Below are 18,451 nucleotides of genomic sequence, written 5' to 3'. Positions count from 1 at the left end.
TTCAATATTGAAAGCGTGCTCGTTCATCTTCTATCGTAAAAAATGTTTGCGAAACTAAAACTTAGCATTTCTAGAGTTTTTCTTTCGAAATGGATGTGGCATGTTCTTTGAATATACTCATATATTACGTCCAACAAGTATAATAAATCTTTTATGGGACTAAGTATACATCTCTATAATAGTAATTAAAGAAACCGTATAAACAATGTTAATTACGAAAAGTTATTATACTGTCCAAGATTTGAAGGACGATGTTTTTTTAATTAAGACCATTTCAATTTCATGTAGGATAGCCTACCATTAGATTATTCTATTAAACAACAAAATTGTAACCTCAATATTGAAAAGAGCAAGCTGTTCAGTTTCTTGCCGGCTCTTCTTAGCAGAACTGCCTTTCGAGCCGGTGTTAGTTTTATGTTTATTCGTCGATTCAAAAGTGCTTGTAAACAGAATTATAGAATATTTTGAAATTAAATAAACTAACACAACAAACAAACTAAACATAATAATCATGTAACACCATCTCAGATTTTAATTTTATATCTGAATCTACAGAATTCGAAGTAAAAACAACACATACTGCATTTTCAATTTCATTGATAGACTTGAATCCCCTATACCATCTCTGTGGCCAGACAGAACCAACCAAAGCCCCACGCCTACGTACAACAAAACGTAAAACAACCAAACCACTTCCAAAATTAGCACATGCACCCTCAATGGGTACTATAAATCTAACACAAAATAGATGAACTTTCAGAAACTACTTTGCCTAACGATCCAGTCAATCGTTTTAGTTACGAAAGTTGGGGAAAAAACTAAAAGTGTTCAATCAAAATCGAACCACACTTCGGCTATTGTTTCACTATCAAAGTTGGAGCACTTTGGAAGGTTTTCCACTCCATCCACCACCATGCCCTCGAAGTTAACGAATTCTTTCCAACGCGAATAGCCACAAAGCGAATCTGAGTATTTAGCAGTAGGCCGCGGCAAGTGTTGATTCTCGTAAGAAGAGCTCTCTCGCTGAGGGCGGATGTCAAGGGGCTACGTGCCTCACTGAGACACACCTCTGACCTCAATGCTTGAAGATTTCTGTTTTCTTTCTCATCATTTTGGATGTATTTTAAATAAATTTTGTGCCCTTTTTCCACTCTTGGTGACTAGGCCAAACTTGGTGAAGAAATTGGCTTCAGATGCCAAAAACTTTTTAATTCACATTAGCATATTTATATTTTCCCTACTAAATCTATAAAAGATAAGGGATAGTTAAATACTGGTGCTAGTAGTATATTATTTAACATAACATTTATTTTACAGTTTATTACGAATTCTGCTTGAAATTGGGGAACGGGGTGTCTTAACACTAGGTTCCCTCTGCCTACCTTGATGTGTGCGGGATACAGCGTGAAGGTGAAAATAAAAAAAATCATTTAACATTAATACAAACACTTGTTATAAATATACCTATATACTCGTAGTTTTCCACAATATTTTATTTATTTGAACGAATTACAGAAAAAACAAAATTCGGCTCTGTAAAGTTATACGTACATATATAGGCAGTAGGCCGTAAAATAAATAAAAATAAAAATAAAAATGTTTATTGTTCGGACAACACATGATCCATATATGTTAGTAATAATACAATAAAACTTAATATATAGTGTTAGTACTTAATAACTAATAGTGACATTGTAATGTCACACATGTGCCGGATCAGCGGACAGTCCCCGCTGTCGGCGATAGCCTTCAGGACACTGTTGCGGCTGCCGCGCACTCGCCTTAAAATAGAGCTTGCTTTCTTTCGGAGAATGGCCGGGAAACTGTCGACCCCTGCGTGCGCGAACATACTCGAGGCGCTACAGTACCGCGGCAGCCCCAGCAATGCCCTGAAGGCGTTATTGTATTGAACACGCAACGCGCTGTACGACCTCTGAGTATAGTTGACCCACAGACTGCTCGTATAAAAGGAAGTGCAGTAGGCTTTAAAAAGCGTGATCTTCACTGCAGTTGAGCAACGAGCAAATCTGCGAGCCAACATGTTCGCCCTGATCGACAACGCCCTGCGCTCTCGCTCAATATCTAGGTCATCTCTTAGGTCCTCTGTGACAATGTGGCCAAGATACTTGAATTGGTGTACTCTAGCAAGATTTTTCCCATTGAGCTTAATTGAAGGCACATTTTCCGGTACTTTGTTTCCAGACTTAAAGACTAGATATTCACTCTTCTTACTATTGTACACCAATCCATGCACTTCAGCATATGACTCACAGAAAGCCAGCATCTTCCTAATAGCACTGACAGAGGGAGCCAGCAGCACCATGTCATCCGCGTAACTAATATTATTAAAAGAAACACCACCGATATGACATCCGACATTCATGCCGCTGAGTCCCTCTATCAGCGCATTGACATAGAGGTTAAAAAGCTTAGGGGAGCTCAACCCTCCCTGTCTCACCCCACATTCTAACCTATACGGATCCGAGTACTCGTTTGCCCATTTAACAAAATTTAGTTGATTATTATACCAATATTTAAACAATAAAATTAGTTCAGTAGGCATTCCCACCTGCTGTAACTTTCCCCACAAGATATTATATATGACTAGGTCGAAAGCTTTCGACAGGTCACAGAAACAGGCATACACAGGTGTGTTTCTATCTGAGTAATACCCGACAGCATGCTTCAGACTCAGAATAGCACTTTCCGTGGATAACTGAGGTCTAAATCCAAATTGCAGTTCGTGAATATGAAGATAACAGTCTAACTGAGCGCTAAGCACACTGTCGAGTATCTTAGCTATTATTGTTGCTAAAGAAATAGGCCACATTTCCACATTTTCCGTAAAACAAAAGCATATTTTAAAGGGACATCCATTCAATATTAATTTCGTGCGAAGTAATGCAATAACGAGGCGCACAGATGGGAAATTCGGTTAGCGGCATGTGAATTCAATTAGTGCCGATGCCCCCAAATTGGGGTTCGGATCTATAACTGGCGAGGGAATGACTTAAGTTAATATTAAGAGACCTTATATTGAAATTTTAATTATTACTGAAATATTGTTATTATATATTGAGGCCAGTCGTGGCGTGGGGGTAGAAAGAAACGCGACAGGTTGTAGGTTCGATTCCCATTAGAGGAAATGAAATATTTAAAAAAAAATCAGCTTCATAAAACAGCAGGGTACCCGAAAATATAATATTTAATCCGAAATATATAATAATTAATATTTTCATTTCTTCGCTCTGGTGCCTAAAAGTAAATCATATAGTTCTTATCCATATCAATATAATAATAGAATTTTAAATAAATTTATTTGTAAGTAAAATTAAACAAAGTATAATAAAAACTAAGTTAATAGACAAACACGAAAAATTATAAAGTGCAAAAATCGTAAATAAAACATTCGAAGTTTGTGGGTACCCCAAAGTCCATTTCAGTTTCGAAACTGTCGGCATCAAATCCTGACTCGGTTTATCGTAATCTCTATTTGACATGCACTCACCAGATTCGTTCCACGGATTAGCTTGAATGAAAGAACTTTTCGTCATTTTGTAGGACGCGATTAAATGTAACAGGTACTAGTATTATGTTTTAGGTCTTATTTAAATTTTTTTTCAGCTTCACGCTGTATCCCGCATGTAACAGCTTAGTGTTAAGACACTCCGCTCTTGACTTTCTCATGAATTGTGGCATTGAGTTTTGCCACTCAACACGCAATGCCTGTGTCGGTGTCTGTACTTGGAAGATATTTAAAAAAAATGTTATTGGGAACCTTTATTAACGTAATAGAACCCAACCCAACAATGATTTTTTAAAATTTTTGTCTGTTTGTCCGTGCGTTTGTTTTCGCTAATCTCAGAATCGGCTGAACCGATTTAGATGCGGTTTTCACTATTGGATTCTGGCTGGCTCCCAAAAACATCTATGGTTAATTTTATTACAATCGGTTCATAAATAAATAAAATTATGTCGATTTAAAGTACTTAGTTAGTTAGGTTTTTCTTAAATACACTTTAATAAACATTTGTATAATTCAAGCGGGCGTAGCCGCAAGGCCCCAATAGTACCTAATATCTCTAATTCCTCTATTAAGAGGCTATCTGTACAACTTTAGTCAGTACGTTTAAAGAATAAGCCTATTCCTTTAGTAACCGACGCTTTAAGCTTAATTAAATAAAAACTTTAGCTTGTCCCAGGGAACGTTAAAAATATGAATACGAATTAATAATGTTCTTTTGATTAGTTCGGCCGTTCCTAATTTCAGGGTTATACATTGTAAACATGACATCGTTATGTTGTTATATGGAAATATCAACTGAAATATTATTGTAGTAAAGCTCATATTCAAACGAAGAGATTATAAAATCACTTTCCAAGAATGAGTGTAGTCACGCATACCTATAAATCAGATAAATACTAGGCAATGATAATTAGAGTTTGTGGATTGTAGAGGCCTGGGGAGTTGTAGGTAATAATGTCTAGAATTAATATTGTCAAATTAAGAGTATGATGAAGATATTAAGAGAAAGAGGTTTCAGGTTCGATTTCCACTCGTGGAAAATAAATTATATTTGTTTTCTCGTTTCTTACCAAGTTCTAAACTCGTCGTTTAGATTCACCACTCAACTCGCAATGTATCGAAAATTAGACGACAAGTCGAGAATCCTACTCCAGTGGGAATCGAACCCATAAAAAAACACAAAAAATTAAACTACGTAGCACGCTAAACGCTAATCCAATTAAGATACCCAAAAAATCAGAAGCCGATAGCAATTTAAACACGCTTCATCTACAACGTCGGCCATTATGAAAATCAGACTTGGATCCCACTGAACTAAGCTGGCCTAATCTCAACCTTGAATCTACAAAATAAAGTTTAAATTCCTTTGACATCACTTTGAAGTTACGAAGAACCAAAGTCGACTTCGAACAATTAGCAAAAATTGGTGGGGAATGGATTAAGCTAAATCTATTCAGATTAGGGGTTGAAATAAATTTTGCTCTTTGAACCGGCAATCTGTCTGGAATGCTAATTGAGGTTTTAATGAATTATAGCCAGATCTGTCGGAAACAGTCAGCCATATATTAGTAATAAAGGATTAGTTAATTATAATGTGATAAATGTTCGACATTGTCTGGATTTAATACTGGGTTCTGACTCCTCTAAGAGTATAGGTATAATGTAATATTAGAGGCCAGTCGCAGGGGCAGTGGGTTCGATTTCCACTTGCGGAAATAAACTATTTAATATTTTCATTTCTTTGATCAGGTAACGAGGCAATGTGTGGTGTTGAGTTTCATCACTCAACACGCACTACCTCTAGAATTAGGTGGAAAGTGGGGAACGGAATTGTCTTATTGGGAATGGAGATATCTTAATATTAACCTAGGAACCTAGCAGTTAGGCTAAAAAACAATGCAAAATACAAATGAAAAGCAAGCAATTTATTCATGCAAAAATACAATGAAAATTTGATTTAATACCTTTCTATTATTATACCAACAATTTATTTGATCATTTCATACAAAACATAGAAATAAAAAGTCAGATAATTTTATTTATAGCTCTACGGATGAAATATAAACCTCATGCATATAATAGACGGGATAAAAGAAAAACTGAACGTAATTTCCAGGGTAGGGTGAGATGAATCAATGATCCCGACCTACTTTTTATTATTATTTTTTGCACGCTTTATCCCGCATATAGGAGGTACAGAGCTAGTGTTCGGCCAGTTTATATATATTTTGCTTTCTGGGCCAAGTCGAAACATGCTTGTTGGGTGGCGGCACTCAACTACATTATCTGCGTCATCACAGAGCGCAAAACACTACTAGGTATTGGAATACACAGTACAAACTTTTATGTGATGAATACAAGTCTATAATAGACCTTTGTGTGTTAATTAAAAATGGATATTTTTAGGGTTCCGTACATCAACAGGTAAAACGGAACACTTATAAGATTAATTTGTTGCCTGTCCGTCGGTCAAGACTATTTATCTTGAGATCACGTGCAGATATCAAGCTTAGCTAGAATGTGAGAAAAATATGGTCCTTTAAAGTACAGAAAATATCATGCTTATAAATCAATGCAATTAAAAGATACGAGGAAATATACATCGATTTTGTATGAATTGCGCTGCACAATAGAAACCTATAAACTGCTTTCCATGGACCTACAATTATGAAATTTACCACGAAGAGAGAACTTACAGCACAGATAAAGGTAAAAATCCGGAAAATGAAAATTTATCGGTATTTCACAGAAAAAATCATTAAAATTAAATTTCTAGTTCATAATTCAAAATCACTGACAAATTAAGTTTATCAACTTTTGATAGACAATTTTTTAGTTACCTTAATTTTCCGTTGACCTACAATCCTGAAATTGGTATGAAAGACTCGGTGGGAGAGTCCAACTCGCACGTAACGGGTTTATATAAATAAAAGGGCGTGCCCAGGTATATTATTGTTAAAATAAACAGGCTGAGGCAATTCTACAAAGTACCAGGAGGATGTCTGATCATTTCTATGATGACAAAAAGTACGAGTATATAATACTAGCGGCCCGCTCGCGGTTTCACCCGCGTGAACTATGTTATTATTAATTTCTGTCTCCATGACTACGTCCTAGTGACGTCTATGCAAAATTGGAGACTCCTAGCATTTGTAGTAACGAAGTTTCATACAAACTTTCGACCCCAAAAACGACCCCTTAGAAGTCGAATATTGCAAATTCCCGTCTTAGCGAGCACCTACGTCCTATAAGTAACTCCTATGCAAAATTTGAGATTGCTAGCACTTGTAGTTTTTGAGATATCGTGATGAGTGAGTGACCTTTCGATTTTATATTTATAGATAAAACGACCTTACCCGATTTTTGACGATAGTATAAAATTAATTTAAGAAATTTTGACATCGTTCTCGTTGATCTTAAATTACCTCTAAATGCAAAAATTGTAAAACGCACACTTGTCTTACTCTTACCAAAAGGGTCTCGAGCCACGAGTGCCGCTAGTAAAACGACAAAATGACAATTTTTATGATTCCTACAAAATGTTAAAGTTCAGCTTTTATGTATTTTGTGTTTAATGCCTATTTTTATTCGTTCCCCCGACGCTAATTTTACATAAGTGAGCCTTTGCTGCAAAATGAAATACGAATTTCAACTTTTATTATATAATAAGCTTAGTAAAGCCTTCTTGTGAGTAATAAAAATATTTAATAAGCTAATTAATTTATTCATAATTAAAAAGATTTAATGCACTACCGCTGCAACTGTGTCTACTGTCTGTGTCTTTGAAAGATTCCGGCCAAGAGCGAGTTGGATTACCTTTTAAGGGTTCTGTAGTAGCAAAAAATATATATAGGTTCCACCACCGCCATTATATTATTCTTGACTTACTATTTTTAATCAACTTTAGAAAGAACGAGGTTCTCAATTTGTTCCAGAGTGAAGAAATAGAAATATTAATAAAAGGTATAGAAATGAAAATAATAATAAAATATCCAAGTGAAAGTAAGTGACTAGAATATAAATTGCTTGCTGTAAAATTTGAATGTAAAGGTGACTGTGACATACTGATGGACAGACAAACAGACGGACAGGACGAAGTTTTAAGGCTAGATTATAAAAATAGTCCAAATATTACCACTTTTCAAGCCATCGCGTCGTAATGAAACAGTATCCGTTAGTAAATGTGATGGTTGCAAGTTCAGTTCTCGCTCGGGAATGAGTTAATTACATTTTTATTTTATTTATTTTTATTTATTTTAAATTGGGAAACAAACAGCATTTACAATACTTTTTAGTATAATACATATCTATATTCCAATTGCTAATAAAGTTTCCACTTATACATGAAACATGGAGAGAATATGTTGCTAATTAACAATTAAAAATTAAATTTACGGTCTAAAGAGAAAAAAAAAAAGATTTTTACGAAGGAAAGGTTAAGATTTACATTAGGTTAAAATTTACAGAATTTTTAATTTTGTCGATAATTTTACATGAAAATTGTTTCAAATTGTTATGAAATATGTCTATATCACTAAAGTAATTATTGTATGCCCTACAAGATCTTAGTATAAAACAATTTTGAGCATAATTGGTTTTTCGAGCAGAAATGTAAAAGGTGTCTCTAGATCTGGCACTAAAAGTTGGACATTTTATGTGAATATTACTTAGCAGATAATTGGAATCTATAAGATTGTGCAACAATTTATACAAAAAAATATATATATATATATAATTTTCCCGATAATATAATATGGTGGGGATTGGTTCCACACGTAACGTCTATAAATGGAAAGTAAAGCCAGTGTATCGATTGACACTACAGTTTCTACATTTACACTACTATATGCGAAATAAAGCACGAAGATCCCACCACCTCAAAAGCCGGCAACGCACCTGTAGCTCCTCTGGTGCTGCACGGGGTAGTGGACGGCGGTGATCATCATCAGGTGACCCGAACGCTCGTTTGCCTTGTCCTTTTTCCATAAAAAAAAAGATGAAAAAAAACCCATTAAATACTAAAAGCTAAGTCACATAGTCTATTAACAGATAAATGAAGCTGAATGCAAGTCATTTCATCTTAATAATATAGATGAGCTTGCAACATGACTCAGCCATTTACTCAGTACTAAGCCTAATAGAAATAAATAGCAATTCGATCTTAAATACAATTAAAAGAAATTCAAGAATAGAAAGCTGGAGTGGCGCAGCGGCCCAAGGGTGTGACTGCATCACGACGGTTAAGGGTTGGATCCCCACTCGAGGACAGGAAATATATATTTAAAGTTATATTTTCATTTCTTCGCTCTGGTGTCGAGGCAAACGAGGTTCTGCCACTCAACACGCAATGCCTCCAGAATTCAGCAAAAAGTGGGGAATAAAGTGTCATAACACTAGGTTCCCTCTGCCTACCCTGCTGTGTGCGATGCAGCGTGAAGCTGAAGTAACGTAATATAACATAAGTAAAACACTGTAAAACACACATAAATTAACATTCACATACATTTTACCAAAAAAATATCCTCTTTTTAGAATATTTAAGTAATATATATTTGGATAACGTAGGTATACGTGACCTCACAAAGAAAGATTATTTAAAATTCGCCGTCATTTTAGATCCATTAAAATGATGCTACCAAGGTAACTGGGACAAGCAGCAAGGCTTAAATAAATATGATAAGCGTGCTTGCTAAAACGTTTTTAAAAATTTCCTACTAACATTTCTGAAACATTAATCATTCCCGACATAATTTGGGGGGAGAGAGCCATTGTTGGGAGTTTGGACGTCGCGTCGCTGTAAATTATGTATGTTTATATATTTATATAATGAGCTGGCGATCCCTTCTCCGTTCGACCGTTTTTTTCATTAATAATTTTCATTAATTGTTTGTAATCTAAACAATAGAATTAATTGTTGTAATTGTTATCAGATAAATGAGGTAGAAACCAGGCTAAATACACTAATACTAAATGAAAATACGAATGACCTATATATATATATAAATTTTAAAATATTTACTGAACAATTTAAGACAGTTTTGAAGTAATGTAAATTATAAACATATATGTAATTTACACTCCCCATGACGTTTAATTACATACCTTTGTTAGTTTGAAATAAAAAAAAAAGAAAGCATAAAAAGATAAAACCCACCATAGTTGGTTTAAAACAAATAAAATATTTATGCAATTACTTATTGCTCACCGCTGTTGCTGTTTTATTACATTTACACTACTAAAGTAGATAACTCGCGTTAAATCGTTTTTGTATTGGTGCAATGCGAAAACTATTTTTGTTCGTCCATTTACATAATTCGGTCGTGTCTAAAATTGATATAATTTATTAGTACGAGTATGTGAAGTAAATATTTTTAAGGTTTTCAATTGAAAAATACAGTTCAGTTTTAGTTCGCTTTTGAGGCCTGTCGTGGCGTAGAGGTACTAGTACGTGGCTGTAAACATGAGTGGTTGTGGATTCGATCTCTACTCGAGGAAATAAGAATTGAAATGGAAATGAAATATTTTCTAATTTCTTTTAAATAAATATTATTATATAGGCAAAGCGCGGTGTTGAATTCCGACATTATACACGCAATGTCTCCAGAATTCGGCGGAAAATGGGGAACGGAATGTCTTAAAAATAGGTTCCCTTCGCCTTCCCTGCTGTGTGTGGGATATAGAAGATACAGAAAAAAATATTGTTTTTGATTGTTATAATGAAAATTATACTGTATACTATAATAGATTTGGTAATGTCTGACATCATGGTTGCCCAGTTGACACATGTCTAACTGAAGTGATGGTTGTGCGTTCAATTGTGAAGTTAAATATTTGTATAAATATATTATAACAGTCATTTTGTCTGAGAATGGTCAAGGGTGGAGAAGAAAATTATATAATCAGGTTTTAAAATTATACTATTAAAATTATATCGGCCTTGTTTATTTCCCGGTTTATATTTTATTTATTTATCCAATAAGTTAGTAAACAATTTTAAAACAGTACTTATAATAAATTATTTATACAGAAAAATCATTTTCTAAATTATTGTATTCGTAACTTCGCTACTCACGATTTGAACTAGCATAGACAATGGTAGATCCGCATTCCTATTCCAACAAATCGTTCCAAAGACATTCGCAAAATAAATCATCATTCGGAATAACAAAAACATCGATTTTAACGACCGCGTTCTTCGAACTTCCAAACAAACGGACTAAGAAATCGTAAACAAATCCACTATTTCTACGTGTGATTTACAACGACCGAAACGTTTTCTTTTACAGGTGGCAGTATCGTATAATGGCGTCATCGGTCCGCATATAGTGCGCAAGGGCGGGGCGATGGGCCTGACGTAGCGTTATGGAGGAGGACGAGCGGCGGCTGTCGTTTCCGCCGCCGGCGCCGCTGCACTCGCCCGGAGAAGAGATAGACGGCTCCCGACTCCTGGGGGAGATTATACGCACCCTCGAGGCCACGAACCCCGAGGCGGTGGCGCCCCTGGTAGCGTCTCAGTCGCGAGATGCCCTCGACAAGAAGGAGGAAGAGCCGCGGAAGGAGGAACTGCGAATACCTCTCGATGTCACGTTCTCCGATTCGGTTGGGCGGAGTGACGAGCCACGCGCGGTGGTCACTCCGTTCACGCGGGAGTCGGCCAAGCGGGCAGGGTCGCGCGGGGCCCAGCTGGTCCGCGAGTTCGGGTTCATGCCGCGACGCCGCCTCAGCGTGGAGGACGGCGCCAGGCTGCCCAGGAAGTACGAGCCCTTCCCGCCGAAGCTCTACGGGCGGCCGCTTGAGGAAATCGACAATTTTATTTACGATGAGGTAAGTGTTTTATACACAATATCGATTTTTATGCGCCGTAACAATCGACAACGATATTATTGTTAACCGATCATAAACTGGCTCTCTGAACTTTTATAGCCTTTTACTACTGAATCTTATAATGTAATTGTTATAATAATAGTAGGACAGTCGTCGTCGCCGGGCACAACCGTGTGACTGTGACAGGTCGTAGGTTCTATACCCACTCGAAGAAAGAAAATATTGAATATTTTTATATTAAAAAAAAAAAAAACATATTGTCATCAATACATTTTTTTATAATAATATAACGAATGTACGATTCGAATATATAAGAGTTCAAAATCTTTGCCACAAGTAGTGTTTTACATGTTTTAAATTGGAAATGTGTCTTTAGAGACGTAATTTAACCCGTATTTTGCATATTTAACGATCCCCTGCGCTTTCACGTCGGGAGCACAGTGGAGACTCTCGCATATATTAATAGTTTTATTCATATAGTGCTTCTTCACATGTGCTGAGATAGCACATGTGAATGAAAATTTTAATATTAGCTAAAATATTTTATATATCCGGGAAAATAACGTTAATGTTATGAAAAAACATAAAAATGAAGATAAATTAGCGAGGCCCGTATGGTGCTGAAGTACAAAGGGTATATGTAAACGTAATGTGGGTTCGATTTCCACTTGAGGCAATTAAATAGTAATTTTCTCTGGTGTAGAGATAAAACGCGACGTTGAGTTACGCCATTTAAAACGTGCCTCCAAAAGTCGATGGAAAATGAGAAATGAAGTTGCTTAATACTAGGTTTCCCCTGCCTCTCCTGTGTGCGTGATAGAGCGTGAAGCCTTAAAAATAATTCTAAGATAGTCATATCGTACATGTTTTTTTACATATATTTAATATACCTAATGAAAAAGAGATAAGGGGCAATTTGAGTTGGTTTGACCGGTCGAGTGTTTAGGGATGCCGTCGTAAAACGTTACGTCCTTGTTAGTTAGCTTTTACATTCCGGATTACTCGGGAACATAATGCTATAAATTCTTAAAATGATTCTTTAATCCTTTTTGGTTTTTTGAAAATGTTGTTTTTTCTTCTGTAGAATAAAATGTAAATAGTATTTTAAATATAAATAAAATTTTGTTTACCTTTCTTTGTATACGAGCAGTCAATGATCAGTATGTTATTAGTATAATAAAATGCAATTTTCTTCTTTTATATTTTTTTAGTTTCACATTGTTACCCACATGTAGCAGGGTAGGTAGGTTGCCTTGTTACCAGAGTAAAGAAATGGAAGCATTTATATATAACTAGTGGCCCGCCCGCGGCTTCGCCCGCGTGAACTGTGTTATTATTAATTTCTGTCTCCATGAGCACTTACGTCCTATAAATAACTCCTATGCAAAATTTGAGATTCCTAGCACTTGTAGTTTCTGAGATTTCGTGATGAGTGAGTGACTATTCGATTTTATAAATATAGATAATTCTTTCAACCGAGTGGGAATCGAACACACACCCGTCGCGTTAACAACCAGTAGCTTGTGCCACTGCGCTACCAAAGCCTAAATAAATAAATAGAGAAAGGTCCACTAATAATAAATGCTTGTAAATCTAAATGTGTTGATAGTATAACCTATTTAATCCTTGACCTATGTGCCTACATCATGTATGTTGCGTGACTCGTTTCTTTTGTATTATGCATAATGTGAACCAATTTGCAATAGCCAGCAGTATTTTATAAAAGTCTAATTAGTTGAAAAATATATCAAAAATAATTTAAAAAAAAAAATAACTTGATAGCTTGGGGCTAGTCGTGGTGCAGAGGTATGAACGTGGACTGTAAAAACAACAGGTTTTGGGTTCATTTCCCACTTGAAGAAATGAAATATTTAATATTTTCATTTCTGTGCTCTTTGTCTAGGCAAAGCGCGTTAGGTTCCGTGATTCAATACGCAATACCTCCACGATTCGCGTGACCCGAACGCTCGTTTGCCTTGTTCTTTTTCCATAAAAAAAGAAAAGAAAAGAAAAGTTGGGAACGGAGTGTCTTAACACAAAGCTCCTTTGCCTAACCTGCTACATGCGGGAAAGAGCTGAAAAAAGTGAAGCTGCAAAAAATATTTTATTGGTGTCATTTCAATAATAAGAAGATTTTCTTGTAACAAAAGTTGTTTTAGCATAATTATTAGATAAATAAATATATAAAAAACGCCAAACAAACCCTGTATACAGATAAGTTTTAGAGCTTGAAAAATCATCTAGTTTGCTGAAATTTGAAAATAAAATTACTTTTTTGTAGCTGTATGTTTCAAGTAACTTTTTAAAGCTTCAATTCGATAGGGTTGTTACTATTACGTAGAGTATAGTTGGTTGAACTTTCAATGTTTCAATATTCGTGTAAAAACTTGTTTAATTTATGAAAAGCTAGAGTTAAAGTTTAAAGAAGGAATGTATGCACATATACATATTAAATTAAAATATTTTATATTATATTACATATATTTTTATCTATCTATCTATACAGACTGAGTAGTTACTCTAGAACTTAGCGTAGTAATGCCTCCAGAATTCTCCGGAAAGTAGAGAGCGGAGTGTCGTAACACTAGGCTGCCTATACCTATCCTGTTATGTGCGGGATACAGCGTGAAGCTTAAAAAAACATCAAAATAGTAGTTACAAGGCTATTGCGTGATTTTTGTTAATTTATTTGTTCGTCGTGATGGCACAGAAGTGCAAGGGCGAATGATTCATTTTGCTACTGCTTTTTAAGGGTCGGCGTTTGGAAGCTTTGTCAATGTAAGAGGGTTCATTTTATATAATCTCACTTTTTGTCGCTTATGATAATAGGCTAATATGAGATTCAAAAAATTGTTATTTTTTATTTTAAATATTTGTAAAAAAAAACAATCGAAAAAATGTATCTGTAGGTATTGTACGTTGACGTATAAAAAGTAAACTAAAAGATATAATTAATCTTATTAAAAATTTACTGTATTTTAAAACAGATTATGCGTTTTTAATATGTATAAAAATTTTCTACATATTTCTTACGTTTAGGAAAAAATCCAAAACATGCAAATTTATAGATATTTCATAGAAAAAAACACGACACACTTACAACTGTAGCTTATTTCCTTTTATTTCATACAAAATGATTGCAAACTTAAGTATGTTTACTTTTATAAATTGTACTTCTTGTTGACATCCTGAAATTGGTACGGAACCCTCATTATGGGAGTCTGACTCGATTTTAACCGGTTTTTTTATTAAAATATTTTATAGCATTAGTTTCTTTTCACTCATTTAAATAAGTAATTCGTTTTTAAAATTATTAAACACTATCGATATAATTTACGAACTTGTAGTTTATATTTATTTTGTACGCCTGTCTGTTAACAAAGTACCGAGTGCACTCGACTCCAGCGCGACGACGGTGATTGGCACTTCAAAAATATATGTACAAACTTCATTGTTACTATCGACGTCAATTGAAAATGAAACGAGCTAACTAGTTTTATGACAGAGTTTTATCAATTGAATTGTTATGTAAAAGTCATTTGAAAACTGACATTAAAGATATGATGATGATGATGAGGCCCTGCGCCATTACTGGCCTCATATTTATGAGGCTTTCTATGAGGTCAGTCGTTTAGCGTGTGACTCTAAACGCGACAGGTTGTGGGTACGAGTCCTATTCGAGGAATGGAAAAATTGAATATTTTCATTTCTTTGCTCTCGGTGTCGAGTTCCGCCATTTATTCCAATTCCTCTAGAATCCTGAAAAAAAAACTATTATATAAAAACTACACATGTACAATAATTATTTTTGAATTTAAAAGTAATTTTGATTGATGAAAAAATGTTATAGAATTAGGAATTATGGATCTACGATATTTTTATATATTTGTCGGTTTGTTAGATCGCACATTTCCAAAGCTACCCACTATACGGATTTGAATGTAACTGAAACTGAAATGCATAGTTTTAAGTTACCTCGCAGTTATGTATTGATTTTGGATGGAAAGCGGGAAACGGAGTGTGTTGATATTCTCTTCTCTTTTGTTTATTTTTGAGAGTTATTTGTGATGAAAATATTTTTATTTTATTTTATTTATGATATACTTTTGAAGGCGCAGTAATGGTGATATACCTATGAAAGCCATATATTATTTAATTACATATATTTAAAGTTAATAATAAATGAAACAAGAAAAAAAAACACCTGAAACTCTACTCGTTAACATTATTTATTCAGGCGTTCACTAAAAGTGCAATAGACTGCAAAATCTCCTTTCGATTGCTTCCAATTTATAGTATGGCCGGTAGTCGCTACAGGAGTGTAGGCCTCTTGACTTTGTGTATGGAAACAACGATTTACAATTATAATTTACTAGCGGACGCGCGCAGCTTCGCTTGCTTATTTAGGGGTGAATTCTAATAAACCACGAAACATGTGTTCAGTGAAATATTTTTAAGGGTCTAAAAGAGTCGGTGGCGATTTAAAGATTTTTCCATACAAACTTTCAACCCCTTATTTCCCCCCTTTAGGGTTAAAATTTTTCAAAATCGGTTACGGCTGTGCGTACGTCTTACCTCAGTCAGTGAGGACAAGTCCTTTTATATATATAGATAGGCCTTTGTTAGTTTATGCTTTAATAAACTAACTTATTTTTGTATGTTTTTCTGGGCATTGCCTCATATACCTTTGTATTTAATAAACGCTAAACTATATTTACCATATTATTTTTCCCTTGCTTCACTCTGCTCAGCTTCACTCTGTATTCCACATGTAACAGGGTAGGTATAATATTTAATATTTAATTTCCTCGAGTGGAAATAGAACTCACAACCTGTCACGCTTACAGTCATATTTATTAAAAATAGATATATGTATAAATTTGCATAAGAAAAGTCACCGAAGTTGAGTTTCTTACCGGTTTTTCCTAGCAGAACTGCCGTTCCAGTCGGTGGTAGTTTTATTTCCATTCGGTTCAGAACTGCTTACAAAAATCTACTTGAATAAAGTTAAAAACCAAAAGAATATTTAGATTTTAAATTTGTATATTATACAGACACATGTTGCCTTATATAAAATGTATGAATATTAACTCGACATTTTATATATTTCATTCATTTCCCAAATTTTATTTTCCAGTGTCGATTGTACTATTGGAAAATGAATAAATTCAACTGAAGTTAAAAAAATAAAATAACTCTATATAGTGCATTCAGCGATATTCAAAACCGATAAGCTGTTTTATACTGCTGGCGTCTGCATGAGCTGGTGCTAAAATGTGTTGAAATATTCTTATATTCAAGTTTTCCAATCACGTACGTACATTATGTATGACGTTTCCTTTTCTTCAACTTTCTGTTGACTCGATATAATAGCATTATATTATGATAAAAGTAGTTATTGAGGTCGATATGGCTCAGGGTATTAGCTTTCTCAGGGTATTAGGGCTTTGACTGTAAGCAAGATGGTTGTCGGTTCAATTCCTATTGGGGGAAATATATTATTTTCATTTTTCCGCTCAGGTGTAACAATATTTTGAAAATTGAGATTGCGTTTGTCTACCGTGCTATATGTGGGATATAGGCAAAAAAATTGCTTTAGCTTTTGTTTTTATTCCTTTTGTAGAAGATTTTAAAGTTACATAGGACTACTAAGTCCTATAATACCTTTTGTTGAAATTTGATATTCGCGTTATGTTAAATAATTTTTTAAATATATTAGTGGTATTTTTTTCAAGATATACCTAATAATAAGCTATATATACTTAGTCTGTTCTCAGGTTAAAATGTAATTACTTAAAATATAAAAAATACTTTTACAGCCAAATAGCTGTAGAGACTAAGTTTTAATTAAAATGTGAAACTTTTACAACTAGCTATTTTGTGAAGTCATTTCTTAATATTATAATAAATGGTCATTGTTTCGAATATTTAACTCGCATTAAATACAATATAGCTTGATGATGTATCCCACTCACAGGAGGATAGCCAGAGGGAACTTAGTGTTAAGATAATCCGTTCCAAATTTTCCTTGGAATTCTGGAGGTGTTGCGTGTTGAGTAGCAGAACTCAACGCCGAGCTTTGCCCCTAGACCAGCGCGAAAAAATGAAAATAAAATAATAATAATGAAATGAATAGAAAATGAAATATTTAACATATATCGTTTTCTCGAGTGCAATCGAACCCATAACCTATCGTATTTCAGTTGCAAGCTTTTGCCCTTGCACCACAACGGACCTCCAAAAAAGAAGAAAAATATATAATCTTATTACATTTTATTTAGTAATTATATTACTAAAATAACCGAGATAAATATCTATTGATAATAGCTTTAGTCAACTGAAAATTTTTACCATATCCCAATGATTTGTGGCTGTGAGAGTAAAAAATATTTGACACATTCCATCGCGTCCGAAACACGAGCTTCATAAGCGGTATTGGTTACGAAGTCCGTTGAATTTTTTATAGTTTGTTGAGGTTAACACTTCGATTTCGATACTTTTAATTTAATTTTGTCGAGTGGCAATTTCATTGGAGATATAAGATAAGATAAGACTTGGCTCTGTCACCAAGGCAAAATCCCGGCGTTTAGCTCCGCTACTCAACACGTAATGCCGTGAAAAATTGGGGAAGCGGAAAGAGAACGCAGTTTTTTAACACTAATTTCCCTCTATCTACCCTGCCGTGTGCGGGATACAGCGTGAAACTGATTTTTTTTAAAATCACTGCTAAAAATATTTAAAAAATAAAATAAGAAATAGACATTTCTTTTGAAATTGATTGAACAAGATGTCGGCAACGGATGCCAGTACTTCTGAGAACAAAAGATAAAACGCTCGAAGTACTATATTTCCATAACTCCACTGAATTGTACTCACTACTAGTTTTTTTTTAATTTACTTTTTCCGTTTACTATTCCAATGTGTAAACTATAATAAAAAAAAAAACAATTTATTACTATCTTTATTACTATCTATTCCATTTTTATAATTGAAAAACGTTTTTACCATTTATCGTAGTTTTTTTTACCATGTTTCTCGTCAGTACCAATTTAGAACATTAAAAGTTATTATATAAGTAAGAATGTGCAAGTGAAAAGCAAA

General features: G+C 34.4%; 2 protein-coding genes across 5 annotated transcripts in view; one reads left to right on the top strand and one right to left on the bottom strand.

The window, feature by feature from the left end:
- Positions 1–18,451, top strand: part of LOC146531953 (sodium channel protein 60E-like) — a 134,186-nt gene that overhangs the window by 31,613 nt on the left and 84,122 nt on the right. For all 4 annotated transcript variants that reach the window (XM_085197145.1, XM_085197146.1, XM_085197147.1 and 1 more), the window contains exon 2: positions 10,813–11,350. In XM_085197145.1, the coding sequence (XP_085053271.1) occupies positions 10,889–11,350 (462 nt within the window). In that variant the 5' untranslated portion in view covers positions 10,813–10,888. The remainder of the gene's footprint in view (positions 1–10,812; positions 11,351–18,451) is intronic.
- On the bottom strand, positions 1,586–2,815 carry LOC146531954 (uncharacterized). The gene has a single exon (XM_085197346.1). It carries the CDS (start codon positions 2,561–2,563, stop codon positions 1,667–1,669), a length of 897 nt encoding a protein of 298 aa, XP_085053472.1. The 5' UTR covers positions 2,564–2,815; the 3' UTR covers positions 1,586–1,666.

Source organism: Heliconius melpomene, chromosome 14, assembly GCF_056956725.1.
Source record: "Heliconius melpomene rosina isolate 202511_hmr_F chromosome 14, ASM5695672v1, whole genome shotgun sequence".
NCBI lineage: Eukaryota > Metazoa > Arthropoda > Insecta > Lepidoptera > Nymphalidae > Heliconius > Heliconius melpomene.
This window is presented reverse-complemented; position numbering and strand designations above follow the sequence as displayed.